At 41.1% G+C, this 18373-nt stretch overlaps 1 protein-coding gene across 8 annotated transcripts in view; it reads left to right on the forward strand.

Annotated features, from left to right (window-relative positions):
* Positions 1 to 18373, forward strand: part of AP-1gamma (adaptor protein complex 1, gamma subunit) — a 129824-nt gene that overhangs the window by 37203 nt on the left and 74248 nt on the right. For 5 of the 8 annotated variants that reach the window (XM_069329727.1, XM_069329692.1, XM_069329700.1 and 2 more), the window contains exon 7: positions 7834 to 7851. The exons of the other annotated variants lie outside the window; for them this stretch is intronic. In XM_069329727.1, the coding sequence (XP_069185828.1) occupies positions 7834 to 7851 (18 nt within the window). The remainder of the gene's footprint in view (positions 1 to 7833; positions 7852 to 18373) is intronic. 8 annotated transcript variants of the gene reach the window in all.

The following is an 18373-nucleotide window of genomic DNA, read 5'->3' on the forward strand; positions in this document are numbered from 1 at the left end:
AACTGGTTTCCAATTTTGAATAATGTGGGCCAAGTGACCAAAAACAAAGGCGTGTGTGTGTGTGTTCTCAATATATCATTATAACCAATATAGTAATCCTAATTTTTTAACAATTTAATTCTATTTGTTCTAAACTTCTAAGAAGAACAAGATGTTCTCTTTCTATAGATACAATGAAATATCATTAAAAATATATTTAACAAATACTGTATTGTAGTAATAAATTGAATATATATAGAAGAAAATCATCGGTAGGGGGAATGAAAGCAGCGGCCAGGTTAACCGTGGACGAGAGTGCTTTAACCCTTGGAGCTCGGTATAGTAGTCCAGGGGATCACTATACCGAATTGTGCCCAACCACTTGGGCTGGATGGTAGAGCAATGGTCTCGCTTCATGCAGGTCGGTGTTCAATCCCCGACCGTCCAAGTGGTTGGGCACAATTCCTTCCCTCCCCGTCCCATCCCAAATCCTTATCCTGATCCCTTCCAAGTGCTATAGTCATAATGGCTTGGCACTTTCCCTTGATAATTCCCTCCTCCCAAGGGGATATCTGCACTTGACCCGATACTCAAGTACACGTCTAGGATTTCCACAGGCTGCTGGTTCCATCCTCATCCTGAACCAGTGATCTCATTCATGTATCATGTTTTTTAAATTTCCTAATGTATTTAAAATACTGTATATATATTTTGAGTAATCATTATATTAGAGTACTATATAATAAAAAATGGCAAGTAACTTAATATTAGGCTATATGTTTTCCAAATATATAGAATATTATCATAAATATAACATGAGTATATTTACCAAGGAATTGTCTTTATTTAGTTGAAAATTACTAACAAAATTTTTATTTTTTTATTTTTGTGCGTGTGTGTGTGTGTGTAATTTGGAAAATGAATACTCTTCAAATTTGCCATTTATCATTATAATACAAAAAATAGATAAAAAATTTTGAACAAGAAGATTGAAGCATTTACAGTACAGTACATATGCAAGAAAAGATCTTTCCAAGCCTGTAAATCTACTCAAATGTGGTTTAAGGTGTAAGTGGACCACAACAACAACGAGACTACGAAGGAAGCATCTTGGTGTAGCAGAACCCCAGCCTATATCACTGGGCAAAGGGGTCTGGGCATAATAAGTAGTCATGGATTACCGAACATCACGTACACAACCCAAGCATGCCCTCAGCTAAGGTGTAAAGCCCCTAATGCATACAAGAGCAGGGCAAGTGCAAGAGAGAGAGGTCTTTTAATGTGCACAAGTTCACAGCCTAAACACTGTCACTCCCTATCAACAAGCCACACAGAAAAAGTCAATGAAATACAAGTGGTACAAGTGTTTACTTCTACCATAAAATTTTAATAGATGCCCGAAGCCATCAGGTCTATAATCTACAGTGGTCAAAGATGTAAAATAAAACAAATGCCAAGTTAAATTTTTTAGCCAATTGTTTTTTTTTTGTGTGTTAAGTGATGGCAGTCAATTCAGAAAAAATACGCTCAACAATGAACAAATCCACAAAGGCTGTGGTGAGGGTTTGAACCTACGTCTGAAAGGATCCCAGACGTGCCTTAATCGACTGTGCCACTGGGATCCTCTCGGATGTAGGTTCGAACCCCTCATCATGGCCCTTGTGGATTTGTTCATTTGATCCATCACACTATTGTGATTTCTGTGCGTAGTGAAGTAAGGGCTAAGAGGTAGAACAGCATATTGACAGAACCCGGGTGCATGGGGGAGTTGTGTAAAACCCTGGGTTGTGTATTGGAGTGGCTGCAGGATACGTGTGAGATTAGTAGAACTCCCGGTTGCAATTCTTTTCCATGTCATGGCACAGTCGATTAAGGCATGTCTGGGATCCTCTGGGACGTAGGTTCGAACCCTCAACACGGCCCTTGTGGATTTGTTCATTTGATCCATCACACTATTGTGATTTCTGTGTGTTATGCTCAACAACAAAATAAACAACCAGAGTCCATGTACCCAGAAAACTTCCTCTGACCATCAAAACAGGCCCTTGAACATGGCAAATGCTGCCTGCAGTTGGCAGCATGATGCGTCACGCTGCCTTCTAGTGTCCACACACTAGAAGTTCCTTCACCTTCTAGTGTGTGGTCTGGTCAACATACTTTAGCCACGTTATTGTGACTCTTCGCCTGCAGCATGTTGCAGTTTGCAGTTTTCAAATGTGCTCTTTGTTCTTAGAATTTGATGGCAATTCCTATTGCCTCTTGCCTGCTGGATCCAGGAGCTATTTTACTGCAGGTGTGTGCCATTGGTCTACCGTGGACTTTGGCTTTAGCCGAGTTGCTTTCTCAGGTAGCTACATCTTGGGTGGCTGCTACTCGGGCTGCAGCTTTTCTGCGGGTTTGGGTTGACGGTACCGTATAGGTTTTTGTAATCCTAGTCTACAGTGGGTGGTGCATGCTGATTCCTCATCTTTGGGGGATGGCCACAACTTTGCTAAGCTTGGCTTGAGGCTGGGTTGCTCTGTCTGATGGCTGTCATTCTAGCAGAGGTGGCTTCAAGGTTTGCCTTCTACAGTAATGTGACAGCAACTAGTGGGGACTACTCTTCCTGCATAATTCCTTTGTCTTTAAGGGTTAGGTTTCCCAGGTTTTGGGACCTTCCTGGTTGAGCTTCCACTCTAGGCTCTTAAGGAGATGTAGGCTTCATCCCTTGTTCTTCCTCTGCTGAAGTAGGGGAAATTTGGGTTTTTGGAGTTGTAGAAGAAAGGAGTGGTTCATTGTTGCCTTTTGACCCTCCTTGGACTTTAGTTCCTGGTCCTCAGGATTTGTTGCTATGTATTGATATATTTTCTTACATCCCATCTTGGTATGAGCTGTACACCCACCTCTGCCACCCTGCTGTTTTATTCCAGGTTGCTTTTCGTGACCTGGTCCTTTCCCTCCCCAATTACTTTGCATTGAATTTTGTTGTCTTACTTGGAGAATGTATCAGTGAGAATCACCTCATTACCTGTTGCAGAAACCAGGGCTGCATCTTGCATCTGCATTAGATTCATCCTACTTTCTGTACAGAACCTCATTTGTTTCTCTGCTGCAATGTGGGGTCCCGGCTTCATCCTGGCTGGTCTTTCTCTCGGGTCTTTACTGCAGCAGTGACCTATTTGCTCGTGCCCTGCCCTGTGTAGTGGTGCTCGGCAGATCCTCATCCAGATTCCGTTTGACTTTCATTGTTGGTAGTGAACTCTGGGGCTTCCACTTGTGCAGCTTCTTAGTTCTTTGGTGGTGCAGAAAGTCTTCCGGCAGATTTGGAGAGGTCTCTCTTTTTTTTTTTTTTTTTTTTTTTACCTCTTCCTCCTGCTGTCTGTTGATGTGAATACAGTTTCCTAATTTCAGGCTCTCCCGTTTGGTTTGCCTTCACCCGAGGATCTTCCATAGTGATTTGTATGGTTCACTGTTATCATTGTTTTTGGGGTAGCCACATTCTTGCCTACCTCAGTGACTGGATACCGAGAGCCCAAAGTTGTCTTGTTTTGTCTTATGGCCAGGAATCGGGTTCTTTTCCTGTTGACCTGCTCCAGCTTGTTGGTGGCCTGATGTGGTGGTCATGCTGAGCAGCAGCTTGCCAAGGTGGTGTGTTGTGTATCCCCTTTTGCCTGTGGTGGTGTCATTTTATTCTCATTAGGTTGTTTTGGGCTTCTGGTTCTATGGCACACATCTTTATGCTCGAGGTGTTCCCAGTTGCATCTGCCCTCACCTGGTGCATTGTCTTCGGTTCTTCCCATGCCGATCATCTTCCATTGCCTCCTCACCCGATGCAACTGTTGGGCTTTCCTCCCCACATTTGTTCAGGTTGTGCTTCCTGTTGTTCTGGTGTCTCCTTTTTGTGAAAGAGGAGTAGGGGAAAGGGGGGTTCTTTTTACTGATGGGCTAGTCTCTGAAGGCAGCCTCACTCCTGCCTTCTCAGGCTTTGGTTCTTGGTGGTGTTCAGCTTTAGGGAGTGTCAACCATACTCATAGTTGGTTTCTCTCAAGACAAATGGGTCTTGCTTTCTCTGGCTGTTTGGGTGTAAATAGGTAGGCTTGTTTGTCTCTCTATTTTCTGGGGCTTCAAGTATATGGGGTTCCATTTTCCTGGGTCTGAAAAGATTTGGTTACCTTTTCCTTATTCTCTGGCTTAGCTGTTTCTTCATGTTCTTCCATAGGCCTTGTGGAGGCCTACAGAAGAACTTAGCTTCTGGCCAGTCTTGCCCATTCTCTTCCTGAACTCAACTATGAAGGGATCACATCTACTCTTTCTCTTATATTTCAGATTTAGCAAATTCAACTCCTCTAGTCTTTCTTCGTAGCTCTTGATTTTCAGTTCTGGAAGCAATTTCATGGCATGTCTTTACAACTTTTTCTAGTTGATGTGCTTCTTGAGATACGGGCACCATACAACTGCTGTATAATCCAATTTTGGTCTCACAAGTCGTGAGCAATTTCTTTAGTATATCACCAAACATGTATTTAACCACTGAACTGCGCAACGCGCCTACAGGTGCTCGACCGGGGGGGGGGGGTGTAACGCGCCTCCAGGATCTTAGTTATAGCTTATGATTCAAAACTCCTGCGGCTACGTGGGGTTCACATCAGCTTCCTCAGGGCTCTTGTAAACAGATGCCATATTTTTTAAAAATCATGGGCAACATTCCCGGGTGTGAGGGCCTTGGTACTGAGTGAGCAACCAAGGCTGGCGCACGCATCATGAACTCACAGCACTGCTGTTCAGATTGTGACCACAGCATCGCCTAATAATGTCAAAATATATATGTAACTGGTATTATTTAGCCATGATAGTATTACAGAAGAGCCTGAGTGTGATAATGACTGTGTACAATGTTCAAATATCAGTGAATCAATGCTGTTCACAATGTTCACAGCGCTAGCCACAGCACCACAGCATTACAGTATTTCCTTCATCTAGGAATCTTCAAACGACTTCTTATGTTGCTTTACAAAATAAACTTGTGGTCAATTATTCATTTACTGGATTTAGTGACAAGGATTGTGTTAATAGCAGGATTGTAGTGATAATTAGCATTGTGCGTAGTATTGTAGGAGGAGGAATTTTGGCGAGGAGGGAGGAAGTTTGGTGAGGAGGGAGGTAATCGAGGTAGTGTCACTGTGTGTGGCAGCCACTATTGTTTTGCTCACCATATTAGCTTAGTGGTTCACTGTGGTGAACACACATGTACATGGGGATATACAGTGTGTGTGTATAGTGTAATAACAGCAACAGGAGTATGTTGGGAGGAGCCATTTTGGTGAGGGAGGTGGCGTCGTACTCGTAGCGTCGTCTGATGGCTGCTGAGTGATTTTTCATGCAATGTATGGTGGCCACTGTGCTATTTGGACACAATACCAGCTTAGTTGCATAGTTATGGTGAATAAAACATGTAAATACTTATACATAACGTGTGTGAATAGTGTAATAAAAACAATAACAGCATGATGCGAGGAGGAATGTTGGGAAGTAAGGTATAAAGAGTAAGGTGTTGGAGTGAGGGAGGGCTGGCTGGGTGTGGCAGCTCACACTCGCGGAGTTCTGAGTGTGTTGATGGTGAATGTATATGGTGTGTGATAGTGTATAGTGTGTAAATTTACATAAATTAACATGAAACATTGGATATATGAGCAATATATGTGGACACATTTGTGACACACATAAGTGTCTTAGGGCAGTACGGATGTTCTACTGCCATAATATTGTGTACATGTTCATTATACATAGGATTGGCAAGAAAAAACAAAACAAATGTATTTGGAAATGTTCGCAAAAAATTAACAAAAAAATATTTAGCAACTCGCGCATGTTGAAGCTGGTGCGCGACTGCCTCCAGGAGTCTACGCCACCGGCGACCACCAAATCGTGACGTCACACGCCTAGTTCTGCTAAATAAAACATGTAGATAGGTATATATAACATGTGTAAATAGTGTAATAAAAACAATAACAGTATGGTGGGAAGAGCAATGTTGGCGAGTAAGATGTTGGAGTGTGGGAGGGCAGGATGGGTGTGGCTGCTCACACTCGAGGTGTTCTGAATATGTTGGTGAAAGTATAGTGTGTGATAGTGCAAAATCTGTAAATAGATTGTATATATTCATAAAGTAGCATGACACATGGTAAATATGTGCAACATATGTGTACACAAGTGTCATGCACGTAACACAGTGTCTTCGGACAGTACGGATGTTTTACTGCCATAATATAGTGTACGTGTTCATTATACACAGGATTAGCACGTAAAAACAAATAAAATGTATTTGGAACTGTGCGCAAAAAAGGAACAAAAAATATATTCGTGGCAACTCGCACGCCCTGCCCTGGACCCAGGGAATGTGCGTCACGGGCGAACGGGGAATGATGACGTCACACATCAACTTGTTCACATCAGCCCAGAGGAAGCTGATGTGAACCCCATGTAGCCGCGGGAGTTTTGAATGGAACGTGAAAAATACAAATTCCCGGAGGCACGTTGCGCCAACCAGACGTGAGCCTGCAGGTGTGTTGCGCAGTTTAAGGGTTAAGTCAGTTTATGCCTGATTTGAACATAATTTTTGGTTTTAATATTTAATTGATGCATGAATTCCATTATATTCTACAACAAATTTGCAAACCTAAGTTTCACAGTGCTCATTACAGTATTAAGTTTTGCACATTTTACATTTACAGAAAACTATTCCTCCAAGTTGTAATAATTATAAAGAGGATACAGTACACTAGTTGCAATACAAATATTTGAGAGAATATAATTGTAAAGAATTAGCGAAGTAGAATTGAATGATGTGAAGAGCATGTGGAGAACAGAGTAAGGAATGAAAATACAGTACTGTGGAAAAATGCCAGGTTAAAACATCAGTAAATCATAAGATGAAGCATATACAGAGAGACTCCATAATATAAATAATGGTATTTATAAATATAAATGCTGTATAAAGCATATAACTAATAATAGACTAGTGTAGTGTGTAAGTTCAGTAATACATGAAGAGGGTTTATAATAGTAGAGGAAGGCAGACAAGGTGACTACCAGCTTATGACAAGCAAGCAAGCAAGCAAGCAAGCATCTTGTTTATATAGTGGGGAGATGCTGCTCTGGTTGATGTTCTGCAGTGTGACGCTGTCTGGTGGAAAATATGATGGACAAGTTTCATTTTTAAATATTTTGAATCTTTTTTTTTTTTTCCTATACTGCTCCGCTTTTATCCCTTGAAGTGATGGCTCCCTTCCTCATAAGGATGGGAGATGGTAATGGAGGTTATGATTATGTACTTTACCACAATATAATATGCCATAGATCATATTTGTGTTGAAGTTTACTCTTTCAGTTTTTTTTGTTAACATGTCCCTCAATATACACTACAAATGATTATTATGAAGGTTTCACTGGATATAAGAAATACAAATCTGTATGCACAAGTGATAGTAATACGTGTATTTAATATTGACTTTTTGTAGATGCATTACATAGGTGCGGTGATAATTGTCACATTTTGGTATGTCTTGATGCTGTTGCATTGTAGTTGTCACACTTAATTTAGAAAGAATGATACAGTACTTTTAATTTGTATTTTAAGGGGGAAAGATATTTTTGCAAAGTCTACTCCCCAACAAATAGAAAAATGTATTTTTGTATTTGTGAATTGTTTTCATACTCAATAGTGGCAACTGCAAAGCTCTTACATAGAATTTGGGATTACCTGTAGTAGTTTTTAAATGTTTACTCATTTGAAGTGGTATTGAAGTTATGCCGTGTGGTACTAATAGTAGCATGTGTTTTTTTCCCTCCCGTCCAACGCTCCTCTTAATGCTCTAGGATCCCGAGCACTCCGAGGTAAAGCTGTCAGAGTGACCTGACCTTGCTGGTGTTGGTGGTGGTGGTGGTGGAGAGTCTTGTTATCTGCACTGTATTATAGAACATGCCTCACATTGTTTACTTATTAACTGGCTGGGATATAACAAGCATGATTCTCAGTTGAACTAAGTACCTGTAGTAGCATAAGGTTTTGTCTTGAAGAAATGTTTCTTTTCTTTGAGTGGGCTTTCTTTTTTCAGTAGCTCTTAAGTAGATGAAGAAGTAGAGATGTTCTTCCAAATATTAACTCTGGTTTGCTTCCGTGCATGTATGCAAGATCTCGTTCATTTTCTGCCATCTGTTATGGGTGGTATTCGGTCTGTGTAAAAAAGTTACTACACAAAATATTTGTTAATACATTTGTTTGTCTAACATGCTTTATCTGTTATATATGTAAATACTGTATTGATATCATTTTTAAGCAGATGGTTCAGTGTATTTTATGGAAATGTCAATATACAGTAATTGCTTCATGAATTTGATAGTCACTGGTTATAGTAAGTGAACACATTTACTTGTATAGATACTTTCAACTTTGCCTATAAATTATTATTTTGCCTGCGGCATTGGAGCTTTTAGTGAATTTCACTTGCAAATTCTAGTGGGTTTAATACAAGCATTGACAATTTATGAATGTGATTATTCACTCCTCCCCATTTGAAAGTTAAAGGGTCAATTAGGAGTGGCATCATTTACGAGCAACTAATTAATGAGGTGGGTCATACCGGCAATAGTATGTTCATGCTTTCACAAGTGTTTCAGATTTCCTTGGAAAATAATTAAGGAATGTCATCTTTAGAAAGGTTCCTGCTTAGTGTAACATCGTTTAATGTAAGTTAAAGAGAGAGAGTGATACGAGATTGTCTAATAATAACAACAACTTTAGGTTGCAAATTTGTTAAGCTTGTAAACTGTTTAATAAGTAGACTAAACTGCCACGATTGAGAAAAGATGTGCAAGTTTCATAAGTGGACCAGTAAGTGTTTCATTACTCCTGGCCCAGGTCACCAGAGGTCTCAGACTGCCATCCTTCTTACTTCATGTCTATTACTGTGCACATATTCTTTGCACATATTCTTCAGGGACCCCACTCTCCTTCTCTGAGCCAAGTACAGTAGTGTTAGTGATCCTTGGAACAATTTCATTATCCCAGGCCGTGCTTAGTTTCTTCTTTATGAATTATTCTTAATGTATCTACCAATTCAAGTGGTTTGACAGGTTCCTCTTCTTAGAAGTTGAGATCATTTGAGGTACTGTGCCTCACTTTCAGGCAGTGCTTGGGACTTTAGTGGGAAGTTGAGTAGTGGTTTGTGCCTGTCCGAGACACAAACTAAGGCGAAGAGGTAGAACGTCCTATTCATAGAGCTCAAGTGCATGGGAGAATTGCGTAAAATCCTGGTTTGTGTCTCGGAGAGGCTGCAGGGTCCAAGTAAGGGCAGTAGAACTTCTGGGTGCAATTCTTTTAACCATGTCGTAGCACAGTCGATTAAGGCAGGGTCTGGGATGCTCTTGGACGTAGGTTCAAACCCTCGTCACAGCCCTTATGGATTTGTTCCCAATGAATATTATTGGTGCTTGAACTGAACCCTGTGATACTCCAATAGTAACATTTCTCCAGTCTAATACATTGCCTCTGATTACTGCCATCATCTTGCCAGAAAATTTGTCCACCATGTCAGTACTCTTCCTGTCACTCCTCCAGTATATCCTAATATACTGGAGGATATGATTTCCCTAGTATACCTAATTGAAGCAAAACGTTTAAATGGGGATAGAAATGAAGAAGACAAATTCTTTTTTCTACAAAGTGTCAGGGACTGGAAAGCTTGTGAAATGGTACATAAAAACAAAGCAACAGAATCAGTAGTGGAAGGGGGAGTAAAGAGCAAAGGGAAAGGGAACATGTTCCTGAAAATTGTATATACCAACATAGATGGAGTGAGGTCAAAAACTGGAGTTGCAAGATATAATCCAGCTTAGGGTCCCAAATATTGTCGCATTATCAGAGACGAAACTTGAAGGAAATATATTAAATGAAGTCATATTCCCAAGGGGCTATTCAGTTTGGAGATGTGACAGGAAAACTAGGAAGGGAGGAGGAGTGGCTGTGCTGGTGAAAGAACACTTGAAGTTAAGAGAGTTAATATTTGAAAACCCTCGAAATATTGACATAATGGCATTGCAGATCTGGAATCAGGATGACAAGCTGATAATTTTAAATGCCTACAGCCCACCAGCAAGCAACACATCTTGAGAGGTTATCTTGAGATGATTTCGGGGCTTTTAGTGTCCCCGCGGCCCGGTCCTCGACCAGGCCTCCACCCCCAGGAAGCAGCCCGTGACAGCTGACTAACACCCAGGTACCTATTTACTGCTAGGTAACAGGGGGCAGAGGGTGAAAGAAACTCTGCCCATTGTTTCTCGCCAGCGCCCCGGATCGAACCCGGGACCACAGGATCACAAGTCCCGCGTGCTGTCCGCTCGGCCAACCGGCTCCCTACATGGACAAAGGAAGAACTGGATGACAAACGAGAGGGCCTCATAATGGTCATGAGAGATATTATTGCACAAGCAGATAAAGATAAATCACGACTGTTGATACTGGGGGACTTCAAATTTAAATCAATAGACTGGGAGGCCTATGAAGCAAGAACGGAGGACTTTTGGACATGCAGATTTGTGAACCTCATTCTGGAGACATTCTTGTATCAACACATAAAGTAGGCCACAAGAATAAGGGAAGGAGATGTACTGTCAGTACTGGATCTAATATTCACCAGGAGAGAAGAAGAGATATTTGACATCCAGTACCTTCAATCCTTTGGGATAGAGTGATCACGTCCTGTTAGACATTAAATATGCTTTAAGATATCTAGAAGAAAAAGGGGACATTGAAACAGATGATAAACTCAATTTAAGGAGAGGTTACTATGGGGAACTTCAAAATTTTTTTAACGAGTGTAATTGGACAGACTTGTTACTAGGCAGGGAAGTAAATGAAATGTATGCCAAATTTTCCAAAGTATACGATGAAGGCACACAAACATTCATACCAAAACAGAGAGGCAGGGCCAGAAAACAGGATTGGTTCAACAGAAATTGAGAGAGGGCCAGAGACCAAAAGACACAAAAATGGAATCAGTATACGAAGAGGCCAAACCCCCAAACATACCAGCGATACAAAGATGCGAGAAACAACTATACGGCAGTAAGGAGAGAGGCAGAAAGAAATTTTGAAAAAGGGATAGCAGATAAATGTAAAACAGAACCGGGCCTATTCTACAAATTCATAAACAACAAATTGCAGGTAAAGGATAATATCCAGAGGTTGAAAATGGGAACCAGATTCACAGAAAATGAAAAGGAAATGTGTGAATCATTAAACAAAAAGTTCCAAAGTGTGTTTGTACAAAATGAAATCTTCAGCGAACCAGATACGATTAGAATTCCAGAGAACAACATAGAGCGGATAGAGGTGTCTAGAGATGAAGTGGAAAATATGCTAAAGGAGCTCAGTAAGAACAAAGCAGTTGGCCCAGATGGAGTTTCACCATGGGTTCTGAGAGAATGTGCACCTGAGCTCAGCATTCCTCTTCAACTGATTTTTCAGGCATCCCTGTATACAGGAGTTGTAGCTGATGTGTGGAAAAGGCTAACATAGTTCCAATCTATAAAAGTGGCAGCAGGGAAGACCCCCTCAATTACAGACCTGAATCATTGACAAGTGTAATAGTCAAAATATTGGAAAAACTAATCAAAACTAAATGGGTAGAACACCTGGAGAGAAATTATATAATATCAGACAGACAGTATGGTTTTCGATCTGGAAGATCCTATGTATCGAATTTACTCAGTTTCTGTGATCGAGCCACAGAGATTTTACAGGAAAGAGATGATTGGGTTGACTGCATCTATCTGGACCTAAAAAGGCTTTTGACAGAGTTCCACATAAGAGGTTGATCTGGAAACTGGAAAATATTGAAGGGGTGACAGGTAAGCTTCTAACATGGATGAAAAATTTTCTGACAGAAAAATGAGGGCAGTGATCAGAGGCAATGTATCGGACTGGAGAAATGTCACAAGTGGAGTACCACAGGGTTCAGTTCTTGCACCAGTGATGTTTACTGTCTACATAAATGATCTACCAGTTGGTATGCAGAATTATATGAACATGTTTGCTGATGATGCTAAGATAATAGGAAGGATAAGAAACTTAGATGATTGTCATAACTTTCAAGATGACCTGGACAAAATAAGTATATGGAACACCACTTGGCAAATGGAATTTAATGTGAATAAATGGAATGGAATGTGGAATAGGAGACCATAGACCCCACGCAACCTATATATTATGTGAGAAATCTTTAAAAAATTCTGATAAAGAAAGAGATCTAAGGGTGGTTCCAGATAGAAAACTGTCACCTGAGGACCACATAAAGAACGTTGTGCGTGGAGCCTATGCTACGCTTTTTAACTTCAGAATTGCTTTTAAATACATGGATGGCGAAATAATAAAGAAATTGTTCACGATTTTGTTAGGCCAAAGCTCGAATATGCAGCGGTTGTATGGTGCCCGTATCTTAAAAAGCACATCAACAAACTGGAAAAGGTGCAAAGACATGCTACTAAGTGGCTCCCAGAACTGAAGGGCAAGAGCTACGAGGAAAGGTTAGAGGCATTAAATATGCCAAAACTAGAAGACAGAAGAAAGAAATATACGAAAATTCACTTTTGTAAACAGTGTGGTAGACGGTTGGAACAAGTTAAGTGAGAAGGTGGTGGAGGCCAAAATCGTCAGTAATTTCAAAGCATTATATGACAGTGCTGGGGAGACGGGGCACCACGAGCGTAGCTCTCATCCTGTAACTACACTTAGGTAATTACATACACACACTCTTACACTAAGCTAACTAACTATAAATCAAATATATAACTGAAAACTGAAACTTCAGCTGGTCTAGTTCATCTTCTTGAATGATACCGGCGATTTTTAAATGTGTCGTTCTTGAAAATTGATCTAACTGAACCTAACACTAGAATTACTGTGTGTGAGCTTGGCAAGGTGAGTTTTGACCGCCAGCTGCTGAAGCATCACTGGTTGAAGGCTCTTGGCTTTGTGGTGAGGCTTCACTTTTCCTCTTTGCAATATTGTGCCTCACTTTATACCTTGAAATCCAACCATCACTTGCCCTGAAATCCTGTATTCCAAGTTTGACTGCAAACCTGCTTGCAGCATTTCTTATTTTTGCACTGCAAATTGTCACATAAGCTGTGTGGTGCGGTGCCTCATCCAACTGTACATTCTGTGCAGATTTTAATTCCCCTCTATTACACCCTCTGCTGGTTCTTGCACCCTCATTCTCACTCATTGCTTATGTATTTAATGTAATCATCTCTGTTTCCTTGTATCAGAGACAGTACTAGTGCCTATACCAAAATTCTTCGCAACATTCATAGCCTTCCAGCCATTTTCAGAGTTTAGTGACTCATAACGTATCCTTAATTCAGATAGCCACATGCTTTACGAACCCCCTCGGGGCCGAGACTAGTCGGATAACTTGTTGTGTTCGTACGTGTGGCCTATCATCCTGAAAATCTTGGTGGTAAATTGACAATTTCAAGGCATAAATTTGACAGTATTTTCTTTGTACTCAACAATACGAGATGTCCGGATCCATTTCCTGACTTGATTCTTATTGTCGATGGAGCATTGTTATATACATGAAAGAGGTGGTGGTGGATGTTAATTGTATTTAGTCGACTGAAATAGAGGTTAATAGTGATGAGGTAACCTCAGATTTTGAAGCATTTGGGTCAACACGTGATGAGTCGGGTGCAGATGGTGCAATGTGAGCTTTCTTGGAAGCCTTTGCAAAAGATTTTTAATTTATATTTGTTTCATTCCCTTTTGTTCTTGTTTTCAAAACCTTCATATACAAATTCATAATTTCTCCCTCATTATTTCCTGTACCTCATTGCCTATGACCCCTCACTGCCTCTCTTCCTCCCTCCCTCACTGCCTCTCTCCCTCCCTCCCTCACTGCCTCTCTCCCTCCCTCCCTCACTGCCTCTCTCCCTCCCTCCCTCACTGCCTCTCTTCCTCCCTCCCTCACTGCCTCTCTTCCTCCCTCCCTCACTGCCTCTCTTCCTCCCTCCCTCCCTCACTGCCTCTCTTCCTCCCTCCCTCACTGCCTCTCTTCCTCCCTCCCTCCCTCACTGCCTCTCTTCCTCCCTCCCTCACTGCCTCTCTTCCTCCCTCCCTCACTGCCTCTCTTCCTCCCTCCCTCACTGCCTCTCTTCCTCCCTCCCTCACTGCCTCTCTTCCTCCCTCCTTCACTGCCTCTCTCTCTCCCTCCCTCACTGCCTCTCTTCCTCCCTCCCTCACTGCCTCTCTTCCTCCCTCACTGCCTCTCTTCCTCCCTCCCTCACTGCCTCTCTCTCTCCCTCCCTCACTGCCTCTCTTCCTCCCTCCCTCACTGCCTCTCTCTCTCCCTCCCTCACTGCCTCTCTTCCTCCCTCCCTCACTGCCTCTCTTCCTCCCTCCCTCACTGCCTCTCTTCCTCCCTCCCTCACTGCCTCTCTTCCTCCCTCCCTCACTGCCTCTCTTCCTCCCTCCCTCACTGCCTCTCTTCCTCCCTCCCTCACTGCCTCTCTTCCTCCCTCCCTCACTGCCTCTCTTCCTCCCTCCCTCACTGCCTCTCTTCCTCCCTCCCTCACTCCCTCTCTTCCTCCCTCCCTCACTCCCTCTCTTCCTCCCTCCCTCACTCCCTCTCTTCCTCCCTCCCTCACTGCCTCTCTCCCCTACCCTGCCCCCTCTCCCCCCTCCCTGCTTTTCCCTCTTCCCCCTTCCTGCCTTTCCCTCTCCCCCTCCCTACCTCCCTCCCTTACTAACTACCATCTCCCACCCTAGCCGCGAGGCCTGGTTGACACTTGCCTGAACCGTGTCAGCTACCCGAACCATTCTATACGATCCTTAGTTACCCAAACTTGAGTATCCTAACTAACCCAAATCGGGAAACTGGTATTTTCAGATACACGCTGTTCGTAAAGTACGTGGCTGTCTAGTTGGGACAACCTTCTGCCTTCTCCCTCTTAACACCTCCAGGACAATTGCTGTGAATTTCTCTCCGGATACAGAGATCAAATTCTTTCCAGATTTGATTTTCTGGCAAAGTTTTGCCAGAAAATTATCAAGGTGCAATTCTGGCCGGATAACCCAAATATCTGGTTCAACAGGCTTTGGATAACCAAGCTCATACAGAATCTGCTAAGATTCCTCTTTAGAAATGTGTGAAATATGAATTGAAGTAGAATGGTCAGTTCAGGTACACATTCTCTCAAAACTCAAGATGAAACGCCATCTAGTCCAACAACTTTATTTCTTCCTAGCTCCTCGAGTAATTTTTCCACTTCGTATTGAGATATCTCTCTGTACAGTTTGGTGCTCTCTGAAATTGGCTCTGTCTGGTTCTCTGAAAACCTCATTTTGCACACACACACTTTGGAACTGTTCATTTAGTGTTTCACTTATTTCCTTTTCATTCCCTGTGATTCTGTTCGCCATTTTCAATCTCTGAATTTTATCCTTTACATGCAGCTTGCTTGTAATGAATTTATGGAAAAGGCCTGGATCTGTTTTACATTAGTTCACTACCCCTTTCTCAATGCTTCTTTCTGCCTTGCTCCTCACTGCTGTGTATTTGTTTCTTGCTTGTTTGTAGTGCTGGTTTGTTTGAGGGTTAGGCTTCTTTCTATATTGAACCCATTTTCTAAGCTTTTCTTCACTGGCTCTCACAATTTCTGTTGAACCAATCTTCTTTCCTGTTTCTGCATCTCTGTTTTGGTATAAATTTGTTGTGCTTTCATCTTGTCTCTCAGAATTTGGCATACCCAGTACATCTCGTTTACTTCCTTGCCTAACTACAAGTCCTTCTTATCAAATTCATTAAAGAATTTGCTAAGTTCCCCATAGTGTCCTCTCCTGAAATAAAGTTTATAAATCGTTTCAATTTCCCCATGCTCTTCTAGATTATATTGCATTGCATATTTCATTTCCAGAGGGCATGGTTGCTCTTTCCCAAGGGAGGAAGGTACTGAATGTAAAATCTCTCTTTCCTGGTAAATATTAAATCCTTCATTGATGGAACATCCTCTTCCCTCATTTTCGTGGCCTGCTTAACCACTTAGCTGCACCAGCCGAGTATTCTCGGTCGGCGGGAAACTGCGCCAACCGAGAAAACTCTTTTTGAACAAATCCACAAGGGCCGTGATGAGGATTCGAACCTGCGTCCGGGAGCATCCCGGAAGAAGCATTTTGTTCATTTGATACATCACGTTAGTGTGATTTCTGTGTGTAAAAAGTCTCTCTGATTTTTCGGTACCAATTCTAAATGTGTACAAGGTTGGTTGTGTACGAAATGGACTCTTAGGACCTCCAGTGAGAGGCAGCCATCTTAGAAAAAATTCCCAGAATGTCCTAGGGCTGCTGGCTGTGTTAGTACTGAATGAGCAACCATGGGTGGCGCACGCGCTTCTGGCTCCCAAACACCTGTCCGACGCAGTGTTGAAAGATAACGCTTTGTCGATGAAATTCAAACCTTATTGTTTGAAGAACATAAGGGTCATAATATTGGTGAAGCTAGGGGCAATAAGGACCTAACACAAAGGTCGGATGCAAGTGATACAGCACCCATGAGACGATACAGCGAGCGTATTCAGATGTAGCTCCGAGCGTCACCCTTGCAAGTCACATGCGTCAAGAAAAATGTGAAATGCAGAGTTCTTAATTGAGTACGTAAATTTATTATTCACAATCAGTATTCCATTTGTACTCCAACATATTAATTGTAATTGTTTTAATATGTTGTTCAGTAATAAAATTTTATTCAATTATATACGGGCAACTTTCCCTCTAGTTTTCATTTACTTAAGAGATTTTGAGTACATACTGCTTCGAGTTCAGAAAAAGAAATATGTGATAGAAATAACAATACTGAAGTTCTCTGAGTAGCAGTTTTAGTCTTCAAAACATTTGTTCTGTATGCTAGCTAGAAATCGGTAGACAAGACTCGGCTCTGACACATCCGCACATTAGCACAGAAATTTGTGTTGTTGGTCGATGTGGGTAATGGGTATAAGAGATGTGGTTAGACAATGGTGGTGGGTGTCATTAGCCAGCCTGTCATTGTAAGGTTGGTAGGAGAGAGTTGTGCAGTAGGCATTCAAACCAACATGGCTAACTCTTTAGCTAGTGATACAAGTGTGTGGTGATCTTGAGATGTACTATATATTTAACATTATTTGTTATCTCTAGTGGGAGTTTTGTGTATAAAAGAGTGAAAATCTTTAGTATATTAAAAGGGCTACTTAATAATACTGCTATTTGCAGGAAAAGGCATTTTTTTCAGTATCACAATTTCACACAGCTTGGGTGTTTGCAGTCTAATCTAAAATATAATACTGTATCTCTTACTTTCTGCATGTGCAGATTGTGCCTTTGCTGTTTTCCCACTTTTCACCCTATATTATGCACAGTTTACCTATATTGTTCTATAATAATCAGTACAGTTATACATCAGTACATAACAATACAACTAATCTTTACATCAGTACATAACAGTACAGCTAATCTTTACATAGTACCATAACAATCAATGCAGCTAATCTTTACATAGTACCATAACAATCAATGCAGCTAATCTTTACATAGTACCATAACAATCATAACAGCTAATCTTTACATCAGTACCATAACAATACAACTAATCTTTACATAAGTTCCATAAAAATCAATACTGCTTATCTTTACCTAAGTACCATAACAATCGGTACAGCTAATCTTTACATCAGTACCATAACAATACAACTAATCTTTACATCAGTACCATAACAATACAACTAATCTTTACATCAGTACCATAACAATCAATACAGCTAATCTTTACATCAGTACCATAACAATACAACCAATCTTTACATCAGTACCATAACAATACAACCAATCTTTACATCAGTGCCATAACAATACAACCAATCTTTACATCAGTGCCATAACAATACAACCAATCTTTACATCAGTACCATAACAATACAACTAATCTTTACATCAGTACCATAACAATACAACCAATCTTTACATCAGTACCATAACAATCAATACAGCTAATCTTTACATCAGTGCCATAACAATCAATACAGCTAATCTTTACATCAGTACCATAACAATCAATACAGCTAATCTTTACATCAGTACCATAACAATCAATACAGCTAATCTTTACATCAGTACCATAACAATACAACCAATCTTTACATCAGTACCATAACAATCAATACAGCTAATCTTTACATCAGTGCCATAACAATACAACCAATCTTTACATCAGTACCATAACAATACAACTAATCTTTACATCAGTACCATAACAATACAATCAATCTTTACATCAGTACCATAACAATCAATACAGCTAATCTTTACATCAGTGCCATAACAATACAG

This window comes from Procambarus clarkii, chromosome 3 (genome assembly GCF_040958095.1).
Source record: "Procambarus clarkii isolate CNS0578487 chromosome 3, FALCON_Pclarkii_2.0, whole genome shotgun sequence".
Lineage (NCBI taxonomy): Eukaryota > Metazoa > Arthropoda > Malacostraca > Decapoda > Cambaridae > Procambarus > Procambarus clarkii.